This window comes from Solenopsis invicta, chromosome 6, assembly GCF_016802725.1.
Source record: "Solenopsis invicta isolate M01_SB chromosome 6, UNIL_Sinv_3.0, whole genome shotgun sequence".
Taxonomy (NCBI): domain Eukaryota; kingdom Metazoa; phylum Arthropoda; class Insecta; order Hymenoptera; family Formicidae; genus Solenopsis; species Solenopsis invicta.
In genome coordinates, this window is record NC_052669.1 from 2,373,327 (window position 1) to 2,391,864 (window position 18,538).

Genomic DNA, 18,538 nt, shown 5'->3' on the forward strand with positions numbered 1-18,538 from the left:
TTAAATGTGCGGATGCACTTTCCGATCATATTAAGATATTGTTTATATTGTATAATTAATTATATCCATTATAATAGCACAGCACATTTGTTTATACAGCAAAACAAAACTTACTGTAAAAATCAATCAAATATATAAGAATTACAACTTTTAACAAAACATGCTTGCTGAAATGGTGCAAATTATTTTTCTATTAAAAAAAAATTTGTTACGTTGGCAATTTTATTGTACAAAAGTTTCTTTAGCAATTCATCGCATTCAGACATTATTTCTTTATTGAATTATCAAATTTTTTTAGATATAAATGTTGAAGTCGCGTAACAATTTTGCTGAATCTAATTTAATATTTTTTGTAATACAAGCTATTCAAAGAAAAAAATACTATAAATAATTATATAGAAATATATATTAGAGAAATGTTTCTAATGCTGCGTTAAAATTTTATGATGCTCTCATCAAAATCTTAACAAAGTAACTTAGCAATTTAAATAAGCAAAACTTAACTAAAATTAATTGTATAACCCTTACGGTTGCATGAAAGTGCAACCGTAATTCTACTTCATTCTACTTTATTCTCTTTCATTCTATTTAAAAGAATTAAAGAAAATTAAAAATGATTAGGTTACGTTTCTTATTTTCTCCGTATGGATACTTTTAATTCCTACGGGATTGGCAAAGTGATATTGTTTCTATGAAAACTTCTTCAACTCAGTCCCAAGAGTCTCAATAAATAAAGAGTTGCTGCTGCCTAATATTTTTATAGGAAATGCACTTAACTTTGCAAATACTTGTAAAATTTGAATGGTAGATATTCAAGAGATATACAGTAGTGTTTCGTGATAAAAAGCACATCTAACATGGTTCCTTGAGATTCATGCTTTAAACATAAATTTAAATATTAAAGCATATACAGTTAATACCGTAATTACAATATTTCTTCACAAAATATTAAAAAATTCCCCTGTGAAGAAAATTCATGTTTATGCATTTTTTAGTTCAATTCATAACTTGTTTTCCTTTGCTAAGTACAGACTAATTAAATTAAATGTTAAAATTAATAATACATTATAATATCTGTAAATGCATTTATATTACGTAAAATGATAATTCCAAATAACATCCATATCTTACAACAAAATTTAATAACATCGAATATAATAATTAATAAAAACGAGGATAATGTTATATAAACCTATATTTACATCTCCCAATCTCTGCTTCTACTTACTTTATTAACAAATTAATTAAAAATTAATTAATATTGGGAAAAGTCGCTGCGTGTCACCATTTTACAGCAAAAATTTATTAAAAATTGGTTTATTAATAAGTAACAATTTATTATTATTAAAATGCTTTTATATTATGCAGAAAAAAATTAAATAATACTTAAAACAAAAACTAATATAATAAACTAATATAATAAAATAATTATACAATAAATATCATTATAATAGTAAAATAATATGTAATATTCATATATAATAATACTTATAAAGACCTTTATATATACTTTAACTTTGTAACAACTTTTATTTTAATTGGTTATATTAGACAACGTGACATTAAAAAATGTCACGTGACATTTAAATATATCAACTACTATTAGTAAAGATTGATAAACTAAATAATTAATAGAAGAAATAATTCTTTATTACATGATAAATTTGGTGACAAAACTTAATTCTTAAACTGTAATGCCGGTCTTACAGACTTCTATAAAAACTTTACTTATCAATAACATCCTTGACATTTGCAAGAGGAGCTCTAAACTCATGATATTTTTGTAAGCCATTTTTCTCCAGCAAACACTGCAGTGGTCCCATTTGTAGGGAACGTGTAATATAAAATGGTTGAAAAATTGTAGAGGTTTCACAGGGACCCAAAGGGGTTTACCCTTTCCTACTTTTTCAAAGAATTGGACATGTACAGTAACTGTTCTTTATCTACGTCCTGTTTACTGGTATGATGTTATATTTTAATGTTAGAAAAATTTTTATAATTCAACTCTCTTTCTTAGAATCTTTTAAGATTTAAAAAATTTTTCAAATAGGAATATCTAACGTTTTTTTTTTTTAATTGGTCTTTTTCGGTCTTTGACCCTAAATAATTCTTGGACGAGTCAACGTATCAACTTCCGTTTTGTGCTAAAAAATTTCTTTTTTTATACTCTTTTAAATAATATATTATAATATGGAGATTTCCATTTGAAATATTTAAGATGGGGTACCCCTAAAATATCCCTTAAAAAGAAACAATCTCCATAAACCCCTTAAAAAAATAGTCCCGCGAAATGATAAAGCATATATTTCGTGGTTTTTTTTTATTTTGAACTGCTTCTAAAATATAACGGATAAAGTTTTATAAACTTTAGAAACACTTTGCAAATGTGAATTTTTGTTAATCCTCATATTAAAACATCTTTCTCCGCCTCCCCTGTTTACAAATATTCAGAATAATTGAAAATATACATTTTTTATTATAAGAAATTTTTAAAATTAACAGAAACATGACAGCGGTCTAACTGCTGTTTACAAATAGTATGATTTTTTTGAGCGTTATAATAGTTTAAAAGTTATGCATTTTAATAATTTCTAATTCATTAAATCACATCTTATAGCACAGAAATTTTTTTATAATTTTGCATATTGTGCAATATAAAAGAAAAATATTTAAAGAATTAAAATACACCCCCGTGTATAAAATAAATATACATAAATTATATCTCAAAATACATGACATGCCAAATAAAATTATAAGTACAATAAAATTCCTAAAATTTGACGCAAATTATAGATCGATTTAGCTTTAGATTGAGTAGCTTCTTCATGCATAAATTTATGCCGATGCATCACTGATTCTTTATGCAGGAATTTTAAAAATTCGATACTCACTTTAGTCATGTTCGATGTTGGGATGCTTTCTATATGTACGTAAAATGCTTTTATTCTGTATAGTACCTGCTTTATACCTATTTTTATTGTTGAGAATCTTGAAAGTACACGACAATTGTGAAGATTTTATTTTATTGATCGTTAAATGCTTACGTTTTTATATAAATAAATAATTTAAATATAATTGCTATTAAATACTAAAATATTAATATAAAAGGGAATAATTAATTAAATCGGTTATATGGGTACATTTCGTTACAAATATCTCCCAAATAAATATATATAAGTAAATAAGCAACCTCTACTCCAATTGAAGGTTTTATGAAGACTTTAATTTAATGCTTTACCTTTTCCTCGAATCGGCCCTTGCAGCAATTCATTTTGCATTCAACTTTTTTGTGTGAATTTGTGTTTCGTTACATGGAAAAGTTAAAACGAAAAGTAAAATGCAGATTGCAAAATAGATAAAGCAGTATATAGTTTAGTGTTAAATTTGAATATATACATTCTTCCATGTTATTAAGTCATGAAAATAACTGCCATTTTATACTCAAAATATGTCATGTAATACTATCTTTATTGCATCGAAAGATCCCGAAACTTCTGACGTTCATTACTATTACTACGTGAGGGGAAAATAAAGCTTGTACCAAGCATGTCAAACTAATGAGAAGCTATAAACTATGTTGAGTGGGCTTAACACACAAAGCGTATGATACATTAAAGCGTTGCATTACAAAAACAATTTTGCATACATATGCAACAAATGCAATTAACAATTGTCATTTCACGATTATAATATTATTTCGTACACATACTATTACGTATTTTAAATTCATCAGTATGCAGAATATATTATGAAACAGATATATCTACAATTACATTTTGGGCTCTACTATAGCGTGACCTTATTCATCATAATTTTATTTTAAGTCGAAGATTTTTCCATTGTATCTTTAGTATCAATTACAAATACTTTGTGGTATAATAAATAAATATAATAAATATAGAATTAAAAATATGCATATAAACAATAAAAAAAAGAATATTTTTGTAAAAGAAAAAATATAAAACTCAAAATAGCTGTTAAATGCAATTAAAGATACGCTATTAGCGTTATTTATTTGCAACAGAACATGAATTTAATTTAGAGTTATTGGAATACCACAAACATACTGCGCGCACACGCACACACACATGAGCGTGTGATAAATGTCTTTCCTTTTTGATAATTATCAAACTTTTTTTTAAATTTGATAAAATCATTTTTTCGCTTATTAATCGTTATATTAATAATCAACTTACGTACTATCAATCCATTTTCACGCAAACTGTTAAAACACGCGACAACAGTTGCTCGCAAAATACCGTACAAGAGATGTCAAGATAATTATAATTACAAAGAAAAGATATTTAGACACAAATATCGATTTTAAATAATTATGTTTTAAAGACTAAAGCATTAATACATATAAAAAATTATTACAATTATAAATTCAGCTTTGCTGCAACTAATGCATCAATTTGTACGCTTCCTTTCTTTTGTAATTGCACAAACGGAAAATTATTCTGCATTGATGTGCATATATAATTATATTTTATTCATCCCCGATGTCAATCTTAATGGACACCCTCAATTTGATTGCATGCGGATAATTCTTCACTGTTTTTGCCCTTCTCCATATCTAAATCAATAAATGCGACAATTGAAGAAAACGAAACAAAAAGATTTAATATACACAACAGCCATGCAATTTAAATTTTTTTAATTTTTTAATAGATTAAAAAAGTATAAAAGACCTTTGAAGTATTTTCTTGGAAAATTTATTCAAAATAGAATACTCGCAACATACATCGTCACGAATAAATTCCAAAATGTACTTTTAAAATATTTTTATTTCTTTTATTAAAGTTGCAAATCCTTGCGTATAATAATTCATAAAAATTTGCAACTGAATCAATTCATATTTGCAATTTAACTTTGCTTATCATCTGCCACATAAATCAATTGGTTATGTCATTACAAATTATACATGAAAGAAAATAGATTAGATGATTCAGCAAAGTTTGCTGCACGAATTCAACTTGAAAGTTCGACAAAGAAATTACGCAATTCTTAAAGCACTTAATGAAAGCAATTAATGAATGAGTTATCAATGCAACAAATTCTTTTTGCTACAATGAAAATTGCTAATGAGACAAGTTTTCTTACAGTAGTAAAACTATATACCATCTTAACTTAATATGTTTCATTAAAAATTTTAACCAATATATTCGCAAAAAATTGTTGTATTAACAATTTTGCTGTGCTATTAAAACCAATATAATCACTAATTTTATTCAGCTTTAAAACTTTACTATTTAATACAAAAAACTGTCTGTACATTAGAATTATAGATCTGCTGAATCAATGATATTCTTATTTTAACAAATCTTTTTTTTCTATGTTATATTATTTTATAGCTTAAATTTTATAAAGTTTTATTGGTATACGTATATAATTATAAAAGTTTTATTGGTATACGTATATAATTATAAAAGCGTTTAATTCCTGAACTCGTACGCTTAAGATTTTTCTCATTTACAGATAATTATTTTTACCTAGAAAAAAAGTTTAAAGCATAAAATGAGAAAATTTAAATGAACTTTTAATTACTTGTTGAGTTTGAAATCCAGAGGTTTCACAAGAATGAGATAAAATAGTAAATATATTTAACTTCAACCGTGGAAATTTGTAGTTAAAAATAACTATGGATTAATCATACAAATTTATTTAATTATGACGTTTCTAAGAAGAAAGACGGATAGTCTATTTATTGTGATCAGAGGAAATGTATAACAGGACAAAAAACAGGGTCTATCGATTTCTCTATTTGAAATATTGTTTAAATAAGAAGATTTCACGCGACACATCTTGCTTTCAAAATTTTCAAATAAAAGGATACAATAATTTCATAATATAAATTATTTGCAATGGAGATCAAAGTTGAGCATAATTACGCGTCAAATAGAATTAATCTACATTACATGTATATAACCCTAGCATCAATTATTGCAAAAGTTTTCAGAAAGATTTTAACACTTCATATTTCATGTGAACAATTCTGAGAAAACTCCATAAAATGTCATTGGAAATATTATAACAGAAATGTTTCTAAAACTTTGTGATGTTAAATGTTGCAACAGAAAGGTTTCTAAAATCAATTACATACAGTAAATTTAAAAATACACATTTTAAACAAAACATGTTTAAACAAAAACAACATAACAATAAAATAACATCAAAATGGTTTCAATAATAATTATTAAAGTAACTTTTCTTAAAAACTCAAAATAAACTTTTAATTAAAAAAAAAATTGAAGCATTATGGCAAATGCTGTTTGTTATTTAACATACTATTATAATATATACATGTCTAAGTAGAACAAGGAATCATAACAATGTAAACGTGCAACCTTAATTTCAGCAATATTTCAGAAAGGTTGTAAATTTTTTTAATAAACGTTTCAGCAATTTTCCAACAAGATTTCAAGTACAAAAATCACAGATATTTTGCTATTTCACAGTGATTTCAGTAATGTTACAAACATATTTCGCAATTTTTATTTTATGAAATATTCCACTTTTTAGTTAAAAAATTTAGGCAACACCTTTAAAAATTTTCGATAGTGTGTTATTATATAAACTGTAAACTATGCAATCTATGTTTTACATGGCATCTAACAACAACCTATGGTTTATAAAACATTCAGATTTTATCAATAGTAAAAATTTTATTCCCTTTTTTATTTTTACTATTATGTATTTTTATTTTATCAATACTAAAATCAAATATATTGCTCTATAATTTAATTACTGTATTCCACATTATACTACCCAATTTATAATAATTTGCATTACTTGAATTATCTACATAAAAAAAATTTGTATAAACAATACGTAAATAATTTGTGTAGACATAATTTTGAAATTTACTATTGTACCTGATAAAAATTACCTGATAAAGATATCCAATAATAAACCATACTCAATATTATTTAAAACGCAAGTTACCATGCAAGGGTAATGTCCCTTTCTATTAATATAGCGTAATCTCGGTTTAATTAGAGAGAAACCTGAAAGCGGCCAGGCCGGCTTTTTTCCTATAACGCACGAATTCCCGGCGGATGGTACTTAGGACGGTTTTAAATAATGAATCGACTATGAATCCCGGCCTACGGCTAATGCGCGCGCTACGTGCTAGTCCTTTCTAAAAAAAGGCATGTAAAAAATATGTCAAAGTTATTGTAGTTGCTTTCCCGCGATGTCGATTGGTTCTCTCGCTGCGCTAACTTCGTGCTATCATCGCAGAAATCGCGTATTTTAACTATGCGTACTAAAGAGCTAATAGTGTAGTTTTCCTTTAATTCCACTCACAAAAATATTATGCTTTGATCCTGCGCAAGACATTTAAAGCATTGAAATATAAGAACATTGATTTCTGACTCACCGACCGATGCGCAACGAGCGGAGTTACTCAGCCACGAAGCTACGATGATACTGTAACACACAAACATAAGATTTAAAAATTAAAATTGCGCTCGTAATAATCAGTATTTCAAAAATTAATTCTTACCCACCCAAAGAAGGGTTTCTTTGAGTTAAAAAATATTTATTTGACTCAAAGAAATTTTTGCACTGCTATATAGTTAAAGAAACTTTCTTTGACTTGAACACATTTTTTTGATTAAATAGTTATTTGTTTAAATTAAACAAATACTATAAACAAATAATTTATTTACTTTTAAAAAGGCTAATAACGTCATTTCTGAACATCAAATAAATTTTTATTTTCCGCAAAAGTATTTTCATTTTAACTTAAAAAAATCATGTTAAAGAAACGATTTCATCAATTAAAATATTTTTCTTCTGTAAGAGTATATAAAATTTTATATAAATTTTCTTTAAGTAGCTTTTTTTTAATTTATAACGATAACATTAAAAGAAAAAGAAAAAAATTATTAAATTCATATAAATAAAAAATTATATTTACCCCAAGGTTGCTCCGCTGGAGCCCGATACCTCTCCCAGGCCTCCTCCTCCTCTCAGTGTCCTACAGGTTGTCCTCTTCCACTTGTTGCACACGCGGAACACTCGCGAAAAATATACTAAATTTGCGCGCGTGGACTAATTATTTATAAAGTTTTTTGCACGATACTTCGGGTTTATAAAACCCATGATATGAGTTTCCATTCAGAGGGATTCCCGTGGATTCAGCACCCCGAGTCGACGAGTAGAACGCACGCGTACCCACCCCCGAACAAGGGTAAGTCCTACGCGGAAGAAGACGAAATCAATAGCATTGAATCCGACGCCTCTGGTCTCACAAAAATCATGTCTAAAATTGACTCGTTCATACGCCCAGCCAACGGATCACCTTAATCAGTCCCACTGGATCTTATATCCAAGCGGCGTCGACAAGACACTCCGGCAGGACGAGAGAAGAAGGTACTCATTGCCGACGTCTAGCATTTTAGACGAATCAGGAAATGAGAGCCAGCCTCTCGTCACAAGCTTAACCTACAAGGCCAAGTTCTGACCAAGTCAGATTAAACGTCATTCACCCAGCTCGAACCCCAGATCCAAAGAATCCAAAAAGAGTATCAAGAATCTAAGAAAGCCTTAGGATGGTGGACGAGAGCAAGAGAAACGCGCGAACCCAAGGCAACCAATCCGAACTCTAACCGCTGAGGACCGAACCGATCGCCGGAGACAGAGCGTGTAAACTCACACAACCAGACAGCCGCGCAACATGCACACGAACATGTCGTACATGCGGCCCGGCATTACCTCGTGCACGGGCACTCGGCATGAAACGTCGCGATGCGGCGCGCACACCCACCATACGCAACGCCCCAGTAAGAATATTCACTGCCAAGCAGCGGGGGTACGATTCCTGGCCCTCGAATTAGGATTCTATCGAATGGGAGTTATTTAAAGTTCATTAGTCCAATACTTAAACGACACTCCCGGAAAAAATTCGCGCGACACGACGAACCGGCTGCGGTTCGTTTATTTTATTATAAGTCGGCGACGTGAGTGATGTCCTCTTCTCATCGTTTTCCATCTCGAGAAATATCTATAACATACGATATCTATTGTATTGTAGCAAGGACCATCACTGCAAAGAGCACCATCGTTTCGCAATGGTGTTTCTTCGATTGTTTCACCGAAAATTGATATACCACTTCCTGCTTAGTCGGAGTAGTGGAAAACGACGTCTTATAAGTTAGCGAAGTGAGCAGAACGAAGTGAGCAGAATTAATTAAAGCTATTTTTTTTTATTTGTTACCTATTTGTTGCTCTGTTAGTTTTTTTTTTATGTTTCGCTAACGAAAGATTAAGTTAGCGGGATAATATATGTATAATAAAGAAATTGGATGTAAAAATAAAATTTATTGCTTAAAAAATATGTTAGTTTCAATTTCGTTTACACACACACACACACACACACACACACACACACACACACAAAATCTTAAAACTAATAATTTAAAAAAAAACAAAAAAAGCTTAAAAAATAAAAAAAAGATAAATAATTTTAATTTTAGATTTAATTCATTTTATGTTTAATATCATTTTTCTAGTTAATAATTTTGTTTTTTATTATATGACAAATAATGTAAATAATGTAAGTAAGGAAAATTTAAAACAAAACATACCAAGTTAATTTGACGATACACTCCGCCTCGTTACCAAACCGATCACCCGCCTTAACGTTTTGCAACACATTTGTCGAAACAAAAATTCAAAGGAACCACTAGTATAGATTATTGCTAATTAATTTTATAAAACTTTTTAATGACCTTTTTTCTGAGAAAGCATAGAAAAATGATTACAAAAACCAAAAACTTACGCTATTATATATAATTTCAAATGCTTACACAAAGATTTAAAATGATTTTATGATTACATCTGATAGCAAGATGTTTACATGAGAATTTCCTAATAATTTCGGAGATATTGTTGCATTAAGTACATAATTACATTAATTGGTTATCCCCTCGCAAAGATTACTTACACGACATGCCTGCGCTCGAAGATATCATCACTCGCGATCGTAATTTCGCTCGCGCTTCAAATGCTCATTTCCGGTCCCCGCATGGCAAATTCCTCGATGCGATTGATCGAGCGTAAATTTAAATTTATTTTATTTGTAAAAAAAAATTTAGTTTTAAAAATTCAGAACTTGCAGTATTCTATATATGTAGATAATATGTATAGTAAATTAATACTACGGAAGTAACGATACGATTTTTCGAGACGCTATACGCCATCTCTACAACGTGATCATATACTACGATGCCAATGTACATACACACAGTCGGTCAATACCTCGGAAAGCACGTCAATCGCGAATGTTGGCATACCTGGCGAAGGAATGAATGCCAAGCGCGCGTACAAGAACTTTAAATTTTTCCCATCCTAACGGTTTACGCGAGATTCATTGAGTCGCAATTTATACGAGCGCAATCAGGACGAGACGCAAATACTGTAATTTGAAGGCGAATAAACAATAGATACAAATGAATTGACTCACTGTTCGCCGTTGGTCGTTCCGTCCAGCTCCGTCTCGTAGTTTCAGCCACGGCGCCCACGGCTTTCGAAGATTCAAGATCCGCACGACGCTTGGTTCGTTTTCGGTATCCCCGGTACTCACGCCCGTCGAAAACTCGAGATACGGGATACGGGGACAACGGAGAAGACACGATTGAACGCGCGACGCAATTAACTTCGCGTCGTCCCGACCGACCGTCCATTGTCGTCCGAGTGACACGGAAAATCCAAGATTCTCCTCACGACGATTCGTCTTGATTCATACTTACTACGAACGCACGAGTCTTCGTTTTCGGAACTCTCGAAACCCTCCTGGTGCTCACGCGCGTGTCGGAAACTCGGAATAAGAGGCAACGGAGAAGCTGTGAAACGCGATTGAACGCGACGTGACTTCGCACCATGCATTCGACACGACGGCTGTCGATGCGAGCGTCGACACTTCACGTTCGGCAGTCCACGACACTCTCGAGACACTCGCTCGCATCAAACAATCGTACGGGATGACGAGGATACGAGTTGAAACGCGCTGCGACGCACCGCGACCTTCCGCGTGCTCCCTAACCGACCGACTGCTGGCGCACTGCGTAGCGGCGTGACGTATGACTCACGTGACTGGCACCTGCGCGCCGCTGCGCCGTTACCGCCGCCGCTACGCAGTACGCCAGCAGTCGGTCGGTTAGGGAGGACGGCGGAAGATCGCGGCGTGTCGTGGCACATTTTAACTCGTATCCTCGTCATTCCGTATGAGATTTTAACGCGAGCGATTATTCCGAAAGTGTCGTGAAGTGCCAAAAGTGAAGTGTCGGGCATTCGTGCCGGCATCCGTCGTGTCGGATGCATGGTGCGAAGTCGTGTCGCGTTCGATCGTATTTCGCATCTTCTCCGTTGCCTGATATCCCGAGTTTCCGACGCGCGTGAACACCAGAAGGGTTTCGAGAGTTCCGAAAACGAAGGATCGCGCGTTCGTGTCAAGTTTGAATCAAGACGAATCGTCGGGAGGAGGATCTTAGTTGTTAGTTGTCTTCAAGATGACGGGCTCGTCACGTTTGTACCGTGGTGCCGCTTAGCGTGCGTTTCGACAAGTTAAAATCTACGAGTGGACGCGGATGCGCGCTACCGTTGTCCGTGTTTGGCGATATCGGCGAGCTTGATCGCGATTCGGTCGGAGGGTCGCGGCGAGATATAATTTCGTGAACAACTCGTCTCGTCGGGAAGCAATTCCACGTACCAGGATGTCGCAAGAGACCTCCGTGAAGTCGCCGCAATCGCAGGTGATCAGTCTGGCGAACCTGCCAAACTTGAACCTCCAGCAGCTGACGATGTTCAAGCAGCAACTGGACCAGGAGCTCGGCGTGTTTCAGGACTCGTTGCACACGTTGAAGATCGCGCAGAGCAGATTTCAGGAATCGGGCTCTTGTCTTGAAAAGATTACGCCAGACTCCGAGGGTGAGTTGATAAATTTCATTTTCCAAAAGATTCTCAAAGATTTACAGCTTCTCGATGACGGTGCTTGTTGAGGTTAGGATACGTTACCAGAATAAATATTACTGCAAGCTTGAATATACGACTCTGACAACAGAATAATATAATTAGAGACAATTCTCTGCTTAATTTGAGGTTATTAATTTGATTTCTATTTTTTTTTTAACCCAGGAGTAGTAATTATCTAGGATCTTTTTTATACACACAGCGAGAAGCTGAAGTCCAGCACAGTTTTCGTTTCTGATCAAGAATCTATAATTCTTTTTTCATTTTTTTTAAGAAAATTTAAAAAAAGATTGTATTTCTACTTAAAAAAATATTGAGTATATATTTGTGTACACAGTGATCTTGAATAAATAAAACGGGTGATCGAAAAAATTAGGTGACTATTTTCAGATGAATTTAATTTTAATTGTTTGCAATTACAAATTTTTTTTCAATTTGTGAATCTTGTAAGTTTCGATAACTTTGTATAAAAGAAATAAATGCTTGAACGCAGCAATATCTGAATCATAATAAATTATATTAATTGTATATTATGTTTTGTATTACAGGTAACGAAATATTAGTACCTCTGACAGGTTCTATGTACGTGACTGGGAAACTAATAGACTCGAATAATGTGATTGTTGACATTGGTACTGGCTATTACGCGGAAAAGAATATTGTGGATGCAAAAGACTACTTCAAAAGGAAAGTAGAGTATGTTACCGAACAAATGGAAAAGATTCAGCAGGTTGGAATTGAAAGGACCAAACTGAGAGAAGCGACGATGGATTTAATAGAGACTAGAATTCAATCTTCTGCCTGGGATGCACGTGGGAAGCAATAAATTTCAAATTAATAATTTTATTTCACATTTTGTCATGAATAATTCGTTATTGTTTGCATTTATTTGTAAATCTTGAGTAAATTTAGTAGCTTTGAGATACTACATACGAATGAATCTGATTCTATGTAATAGCAATAAGATGGTTTTATTAAGTATAATCAAGGCGTGCACATTTTGTGATATCACCCTGTCGCATTTCATTTATTCAACTTCGTCTATTTGATAAATCAATACACAATAGATTTTTGTACAGAAATACATGTTTATATATATATACTTGTTAGTAAATTAAAACATGTTCCTCACTAAGCATTTTTTCTTATAACTATAACAGTTACTTTTACATAAGATCGAAGTAGTAATTTATTAATAAACTATTTTTTAATTTGCTAAATGTCTATGTTGAAAGTAAGGTGGACAGTAAAGGAGGTTTAGGTCGGTATTGAACATTAAAATAACGAAGGTGAATTATTTATTCATATTTCAATGAAACAAAATGTCATTTATAAACAATAACAGTATTTACCTATAACCATGACAGGATACATTGCGACGGCCACAATGTCACAGAGGAGGTATCAAAATCATTATCAGAGGATAGAAAAGACGGTACGATATTCAAATAAGTCGTCGATAGTTTGGCGCGACACCTTGTCGATCTATTACATAATAATACGACATGTTATCGGATTACACATCTACCCGCAGGGCGGACGTAGATCGCGTACACGTAGATAATTCGCTAAATCTTTCTTTATCCTATTTACACGAATAACATACGCTTGGTATTTATTTCAACAAAAGATGTCTTTTCCCAGGTTTTATCCCATTTAATAATTTCAAAATTTTACAAACGATTTACTCCTCCCGATACACTCGTGCGCGTAAAACATATTGCGAGTTCATTGATGTTATCTCAGGCTGCATAGCAACAGTGCGGTCATGGCAGTGATGTAGAAATACTCTGCTGTACTCTTGGCTGCGCTACCTACAACAGAAAACAATATATAAGTAAATATACATTGGAAATAATCTTTTATAGAAAATTTTATTTAAAAGGAAAGTTTTTCATTATAACGTTACGATAATTAGTTTGAATTTTAAAGCAATTTTATTGAGAAATATTGAACTTTTGTTTCATAAAGAATAAGTTTTTACACAAACTTTTATTTTTAATTTATTTATTTTTATAATATATAATAAAAGTGCAAGGTGCACGTGTGATTCGTACCAGTATAGGAGGATTCCCGTGTACCTAATACAGAAGCCAATCTTGGACGTTCTTCCTTCAGAAATATCTCAGCCGTTGTTTTATATAAATGAAAGACATTTGCGTGACAAATGATCGTCAATCTGCCATTGTTGAAACTATCCTGCATCGTCTCAAAATCCAACCCAGCAATCGTCATGTACTGTTGATTGTCGTCAATTTTCTCAGTAATATTCATGACGAAACTTGAGTTCACCTGTAATGAAAAAGATGTATTAAATGTATATCGATATTTTGAATAATTCTCACGACAACAGTATTTGTGCAACCATCAGTTTATATAATAGTAAAATAGCACCTTGATTATAATTACAAAGTTATATAGACTTTATAGAAATAATTTATGACAATTATATTCTTCCAGTTTACATACAAGCGAAATAATTATGCAATGGAGTAGTGATGCAGGACTCTAAATGCTAGGAATAAAAACGAAAAAAAATCTCGAGTTTGAATTTTAGTCGGCTCAATTTTTCCGTCATCTACATTTGTATTATTATTTTTACAGTTTTTCCAACAATTCTACTACAATGGTATTACTGTATTTTCTTGGTTCATATAACTTGTTATTTTTATTACAATTTTGTAATACAATAGTTGAGATGCTATTTATTGATAAATTTATAGTTACCGATACACTTTTCTTTCTCTAAGTATAGAGTGCTATTATAATATAAGTGAATTTTCAAGAGATAATTCAAGTTTATTACAGTTGTTAATTAAAATTTTAATAGTTTAAAACAATATTTAAGCAAATTTTTTAAAATTAAAATAATGTTAGTTTATTTATTCTAACATATTGCTTGCATCTATAAAATATAAAAAAATCTAAAAAGAATTCTTTAATTATATAGGTTTTTAACCAGAGTAATATTAACATCAGAAAAATATTAATAGCACCCTATAGTTAATTTTTTCAAAAATCTGAATAAAAAAAACGCTTAAACAAAATGACTGTTCTTCGTGTATACAAAATCTGGATGGAACTTTTCGCTAAGTGGCGCACAAGATACCTTGAACATAAAGATCGTAAAACTGTCGATTTCCATTCGCTCATCAATTATCAGCAAAATGTGGCGGTGATATGCGCGGCTTGCCGCCCTCTTGGGGCACAGCAAAAGCGTTAAAAGGGCACGATGATTTATGAGTCTCTAAAATCAATTAGCTCTATGCTATATACGTCGGGGTCCTGGTTCTCTTTACGACATAGCCACTGTGCAATCAAGCCGCGTACTTATTGCGAGTAAATTAACAATTATTTCAGAGGAATTCCTGCGTACTCGAGAAAGTCTCGCGGTTTTCTTGTTATGCTACACGGAAAGTAATCGTCCAATAATAGACAGAGCTATTCCAATTTCCAAAACGCTCTTGTCGATAGGTCATTAAGATTGGTGATTCCAGTAACGTATTAATTAACCAGGAAAATGCAGATAGGTAATTAGGCAAGCCGCTTCGACATATTAACGGCAGGTAGAGTCTGGCGGAAGAACAGGGTGGGCCGACGACTGCAAGGGGTACCAGTTGATCCTTACTACTTCCTGCCACTCGTTTACGCGGTAACACGCCTCCCTCAGCAGCCGTAAATGATTTGCGGCGCATACGGCTATAACTATGATGTTTATCGGATTCTTAGGATGCTCGTAAAGCGTCCCAGATTACCGGCTCGCTATACCGAAGTGAGAGTTCCGGATTAAATGGAAGCTGTTCAGAGCGCGCCGACACCAGAAGAGGATCAGCGAAAGAAGGATCTTTATAATTTCCTGAATCACCTGATTCTCTATATCCGCGCGCATAACGGGAACGTGCGTTTACAGATGCAAACCGCGTGTATTTTGTGGGCGTGTATATGATTTTACCGATTTTCTCAGTTCGCGATACCGTCTACGTGGCGCCGCCCTTGTGAATTGATGTCGCGCTTCCTGTTGTTTCCGTGAAATTTCCACGCACATCTCATCTCGTGCGCCTCTCTCAGGCTACATGCACGCACGAGAACACGCGCTGCCTCATCGAGATCCTTAAACTGACAACAAGCTGCACTCGTTGCAAAGATCGTCAACGACGTTACATTTTACGCTTAATGCAGTTCAATCACCTTTAGTGAGCAATCTCCTTTAATGGAAAGATGGGATTCTCCCGTTGCTTTCCGAGAGCTGTTAATTTCCTCGTACACGAAAAGAAAAAAGAACAGGGAAAGTGTTTAAATCCTAAACCGTTTATTGAGACGGTATTTAAATAGTATATTATACTCATACAGCACTCGAGAGACATCATCGGTACGTCCTTAAGACATACTCATCCAAACGTCCTCTACAATCGTTTTTAGAACGTCCCTTGTAAATTTACGCCGTATGAGTAATTATGTCATAATATAATTTGTATGCTTTAATTTGAAAAAGATACTGTCTATGTACATCTTTTTTTACGAATGCAGATAGTGGATATGAACGAAGAAAGTCATTTTGCTAGTATCGTTTGTCTACGTATCTTGAAACAAAAGATCCAAAAATTGAACGCCCACTGTACAATTAAACAAAGTAATGTAATGGTTGTACATTAATGTAAGTTTGAAAAATAATTCAATTCCTTCTTGTTATTACGAAACGTGTGGTTCCATTAAATACAAGAGTTATAATTAGTATCTTATAGAAAATTATAGCAACATCTTGGAAGATACAAGAACCTTAATGAAAAATATTTTTATACACCGTGCAGAATCGTCTAAACGTAAGTGATAACTATTATGAATATTTCACGTTAGAATATGCGTCTGTAAACGCAAAGTTTACAAACGTAAAGTCAATAGAAAATGAGCAAGTTAGGATCAAACATGAAAAACTTTTCAAATTGATAGTATTGTCATTAACGGCAATAATAAGCATGTAGAAAGAAATAATAGACCAGGAGAAGTGTAGCGTCAAACAAATAATTGATGCAATAGTATTATATATATTTTTTTAAATTACTGTTGCTGTTACATTCATTAAAATAATCTATTATAACGAAGGTAAAAAAATTAATACACATGAGATATCAAAGCCGAATAACTTCGACGAATTCGAACAAGTTTAGATTTTTTAGAGTTTTCTTTTTTTAATTCTACGTTTGGCGCTTTTTTAAAAATAAAAAATAAAAAAATGTTTTATATATTTTTTTGTGTGCAAGATGTTTTCTGTAACTCGATTATTTAGAAAGGATTAACATTTTTTTTTAATAGCTTGCTATTTCGTTAACGTATTCTATACGTTCTCAATCTTTTCGAAAGAACTATTTTTTAAACATTTTTGTTTAAAATTAATATAACTCAATATATCAAAGTGTTACGTAGTATGTATTTCCAGAATGAGTATTTTATCTCCTCTGTCAATACACTTTACAACTGAAGGATGTCACTTCGGATTCGACAACCCGATAGTGCCTCAACCTAATTGAATTTAGGATGTTATGGATTTTATAGATTTTTGTTATGGTGCGCTGAAGATGACTCCAAAGAGAGTTGAAACGTTCGTTTTATATGTCTAATAAAGTATAAGATTTTTTACATTTTAATTTGCTTATTTATAATTTATAACTACATCGTACTCTCATTAGCCTTGTTCAATTATTGTATTGAGCAACTTTTTTCTTTGGTATTTTTTTTTCTATCATTAAAAACATTTTAATTGTCGAGTTACAGGAAACTCTATATTATATATTTACACATCATACATAATTTAAATTATAAATAATTTATATTTAACTTCCACTTAAGAGAGTAAAAATAATTGTTTCAACATTTATTATACTTGTAAAGATTTGATCATTTTTATCACAAAAATTCGACGTATTTTTCAAATCTCTAAGAAAAGTGGCACCGGAATATAAACTCGTGTGACTAAATCTTTCTAAATTAAAAAGGAATTTGAATTGTCAATTTGAATTGTTATTTGTTTAATAAAACTATACGAAGGACATAAATTGAACTATCGGTAGGGAAGAGATGCGGAAAAATTTAGCGGAAAATAGTATATCCGGGAACAAGACACGGGTCAAATTAATATTTATGTAGTTTGTCATGAGTCAGCGAGAATAATCGAGGGGATTCATCGACGTTTTCCACATTCATCAACCTACCGATTTGCCGTTGACAGTCCACGTCACGTTGGCTGGAGGATTTCCCGACGGTACCGTGCAGTTTCCACGTACAGTATCACCCACCGCATATCGCAGCTTCTCGACCCGCAGCGTCGGATCGCCGTTCGGCAGACCTGAAATCCAAGGTATCTTCTTATAGCGATTGAACGCGATTGTGCAGTGTCGGAATTTGGTTTTTGTTATGGATAACGGGCACGTTCGACTATTGTTACGTCTGATTCTCCTTCGCCTGCTGCCGATCATAAAAACAACCTTGACATCGTGAAAGCGCCACGATACTTCGATCGGGATCATTGTTCGCGATGTCAAAGAATACGCCGCGCAGAAATCGCGAA

At 32.6% G+C, this 18,538-nt stretch overlaps 2 protein-coding genes and 1 long non-coding RNA gene across 3 annotated transcripts in view; 1 reads left to right on the plus strand and 2 right to left on the minus strand.

Moving 5' to 3' along the window:
- Window positions 1-1,532: 1,532 nt before the first annotated feature.
- On the minus strand, window positions 1,533-11,055 carry LOC113003021. Its single transcript, XR_003268230.2, has 3 exons — window positions 10,472-11,055; window positions 7,925-9,010; window positions 1,533-7,431 (listed from the first exon to the last, which is right to left on the minus strand). It is a non-coding gene; the product is annotated as an uncharacterized LOC113003021 (long non-coding RNA).
- A 103-nt stretch (window positions 11,056-11,158) lies between these two features.
- Window positions 11,159-13,111, plus strand: LOC105193877 (prefoldin subunit 5). Its single transcript, XM_011158536.3, has 2 exons — window positions 11,159-11,934; window positions 12,525-13,111. Exons 1-2 carry the CDS (start codon window positions 11,721-11,723, stop codon window positions 12,800-12,802), a joined length of 492 nt encoding a protein of 163 aa, XP_011156838.1. The 5' UTR covers window positions 11,159-11,720; the 3' UTR covers window positions 12,803-13,111.
- Window positions 13,112-13,261: 150 nt separating this feature from the next.
- Window positions 13,262-18,538, minus strand: part of LOC105193880 — a 70,478-nt gene continuing 65,201 nt past the window's right edge. The window contains exons 4-6 of the mRNA XM_011158540.3: window positions 18,183-18,316; window positions 14,034-14,268; window positions 13,262-13,790 (exon numbers count right to left, since the gene is read on the minus strand). Coding sequence (XP_011156842.1) covers window positions 13,714-13,790; window positions 14,034-14,268; window positions 18,183-18,316 — 446 coding nt within the window. The 3' untranslated portion in view covers window positions 13,262-13,713. The remainder of the gene's footprint in view (window positions 13,791-14,033; window positions 14,269-18,182; window positions 18,317-18,538) is intronic.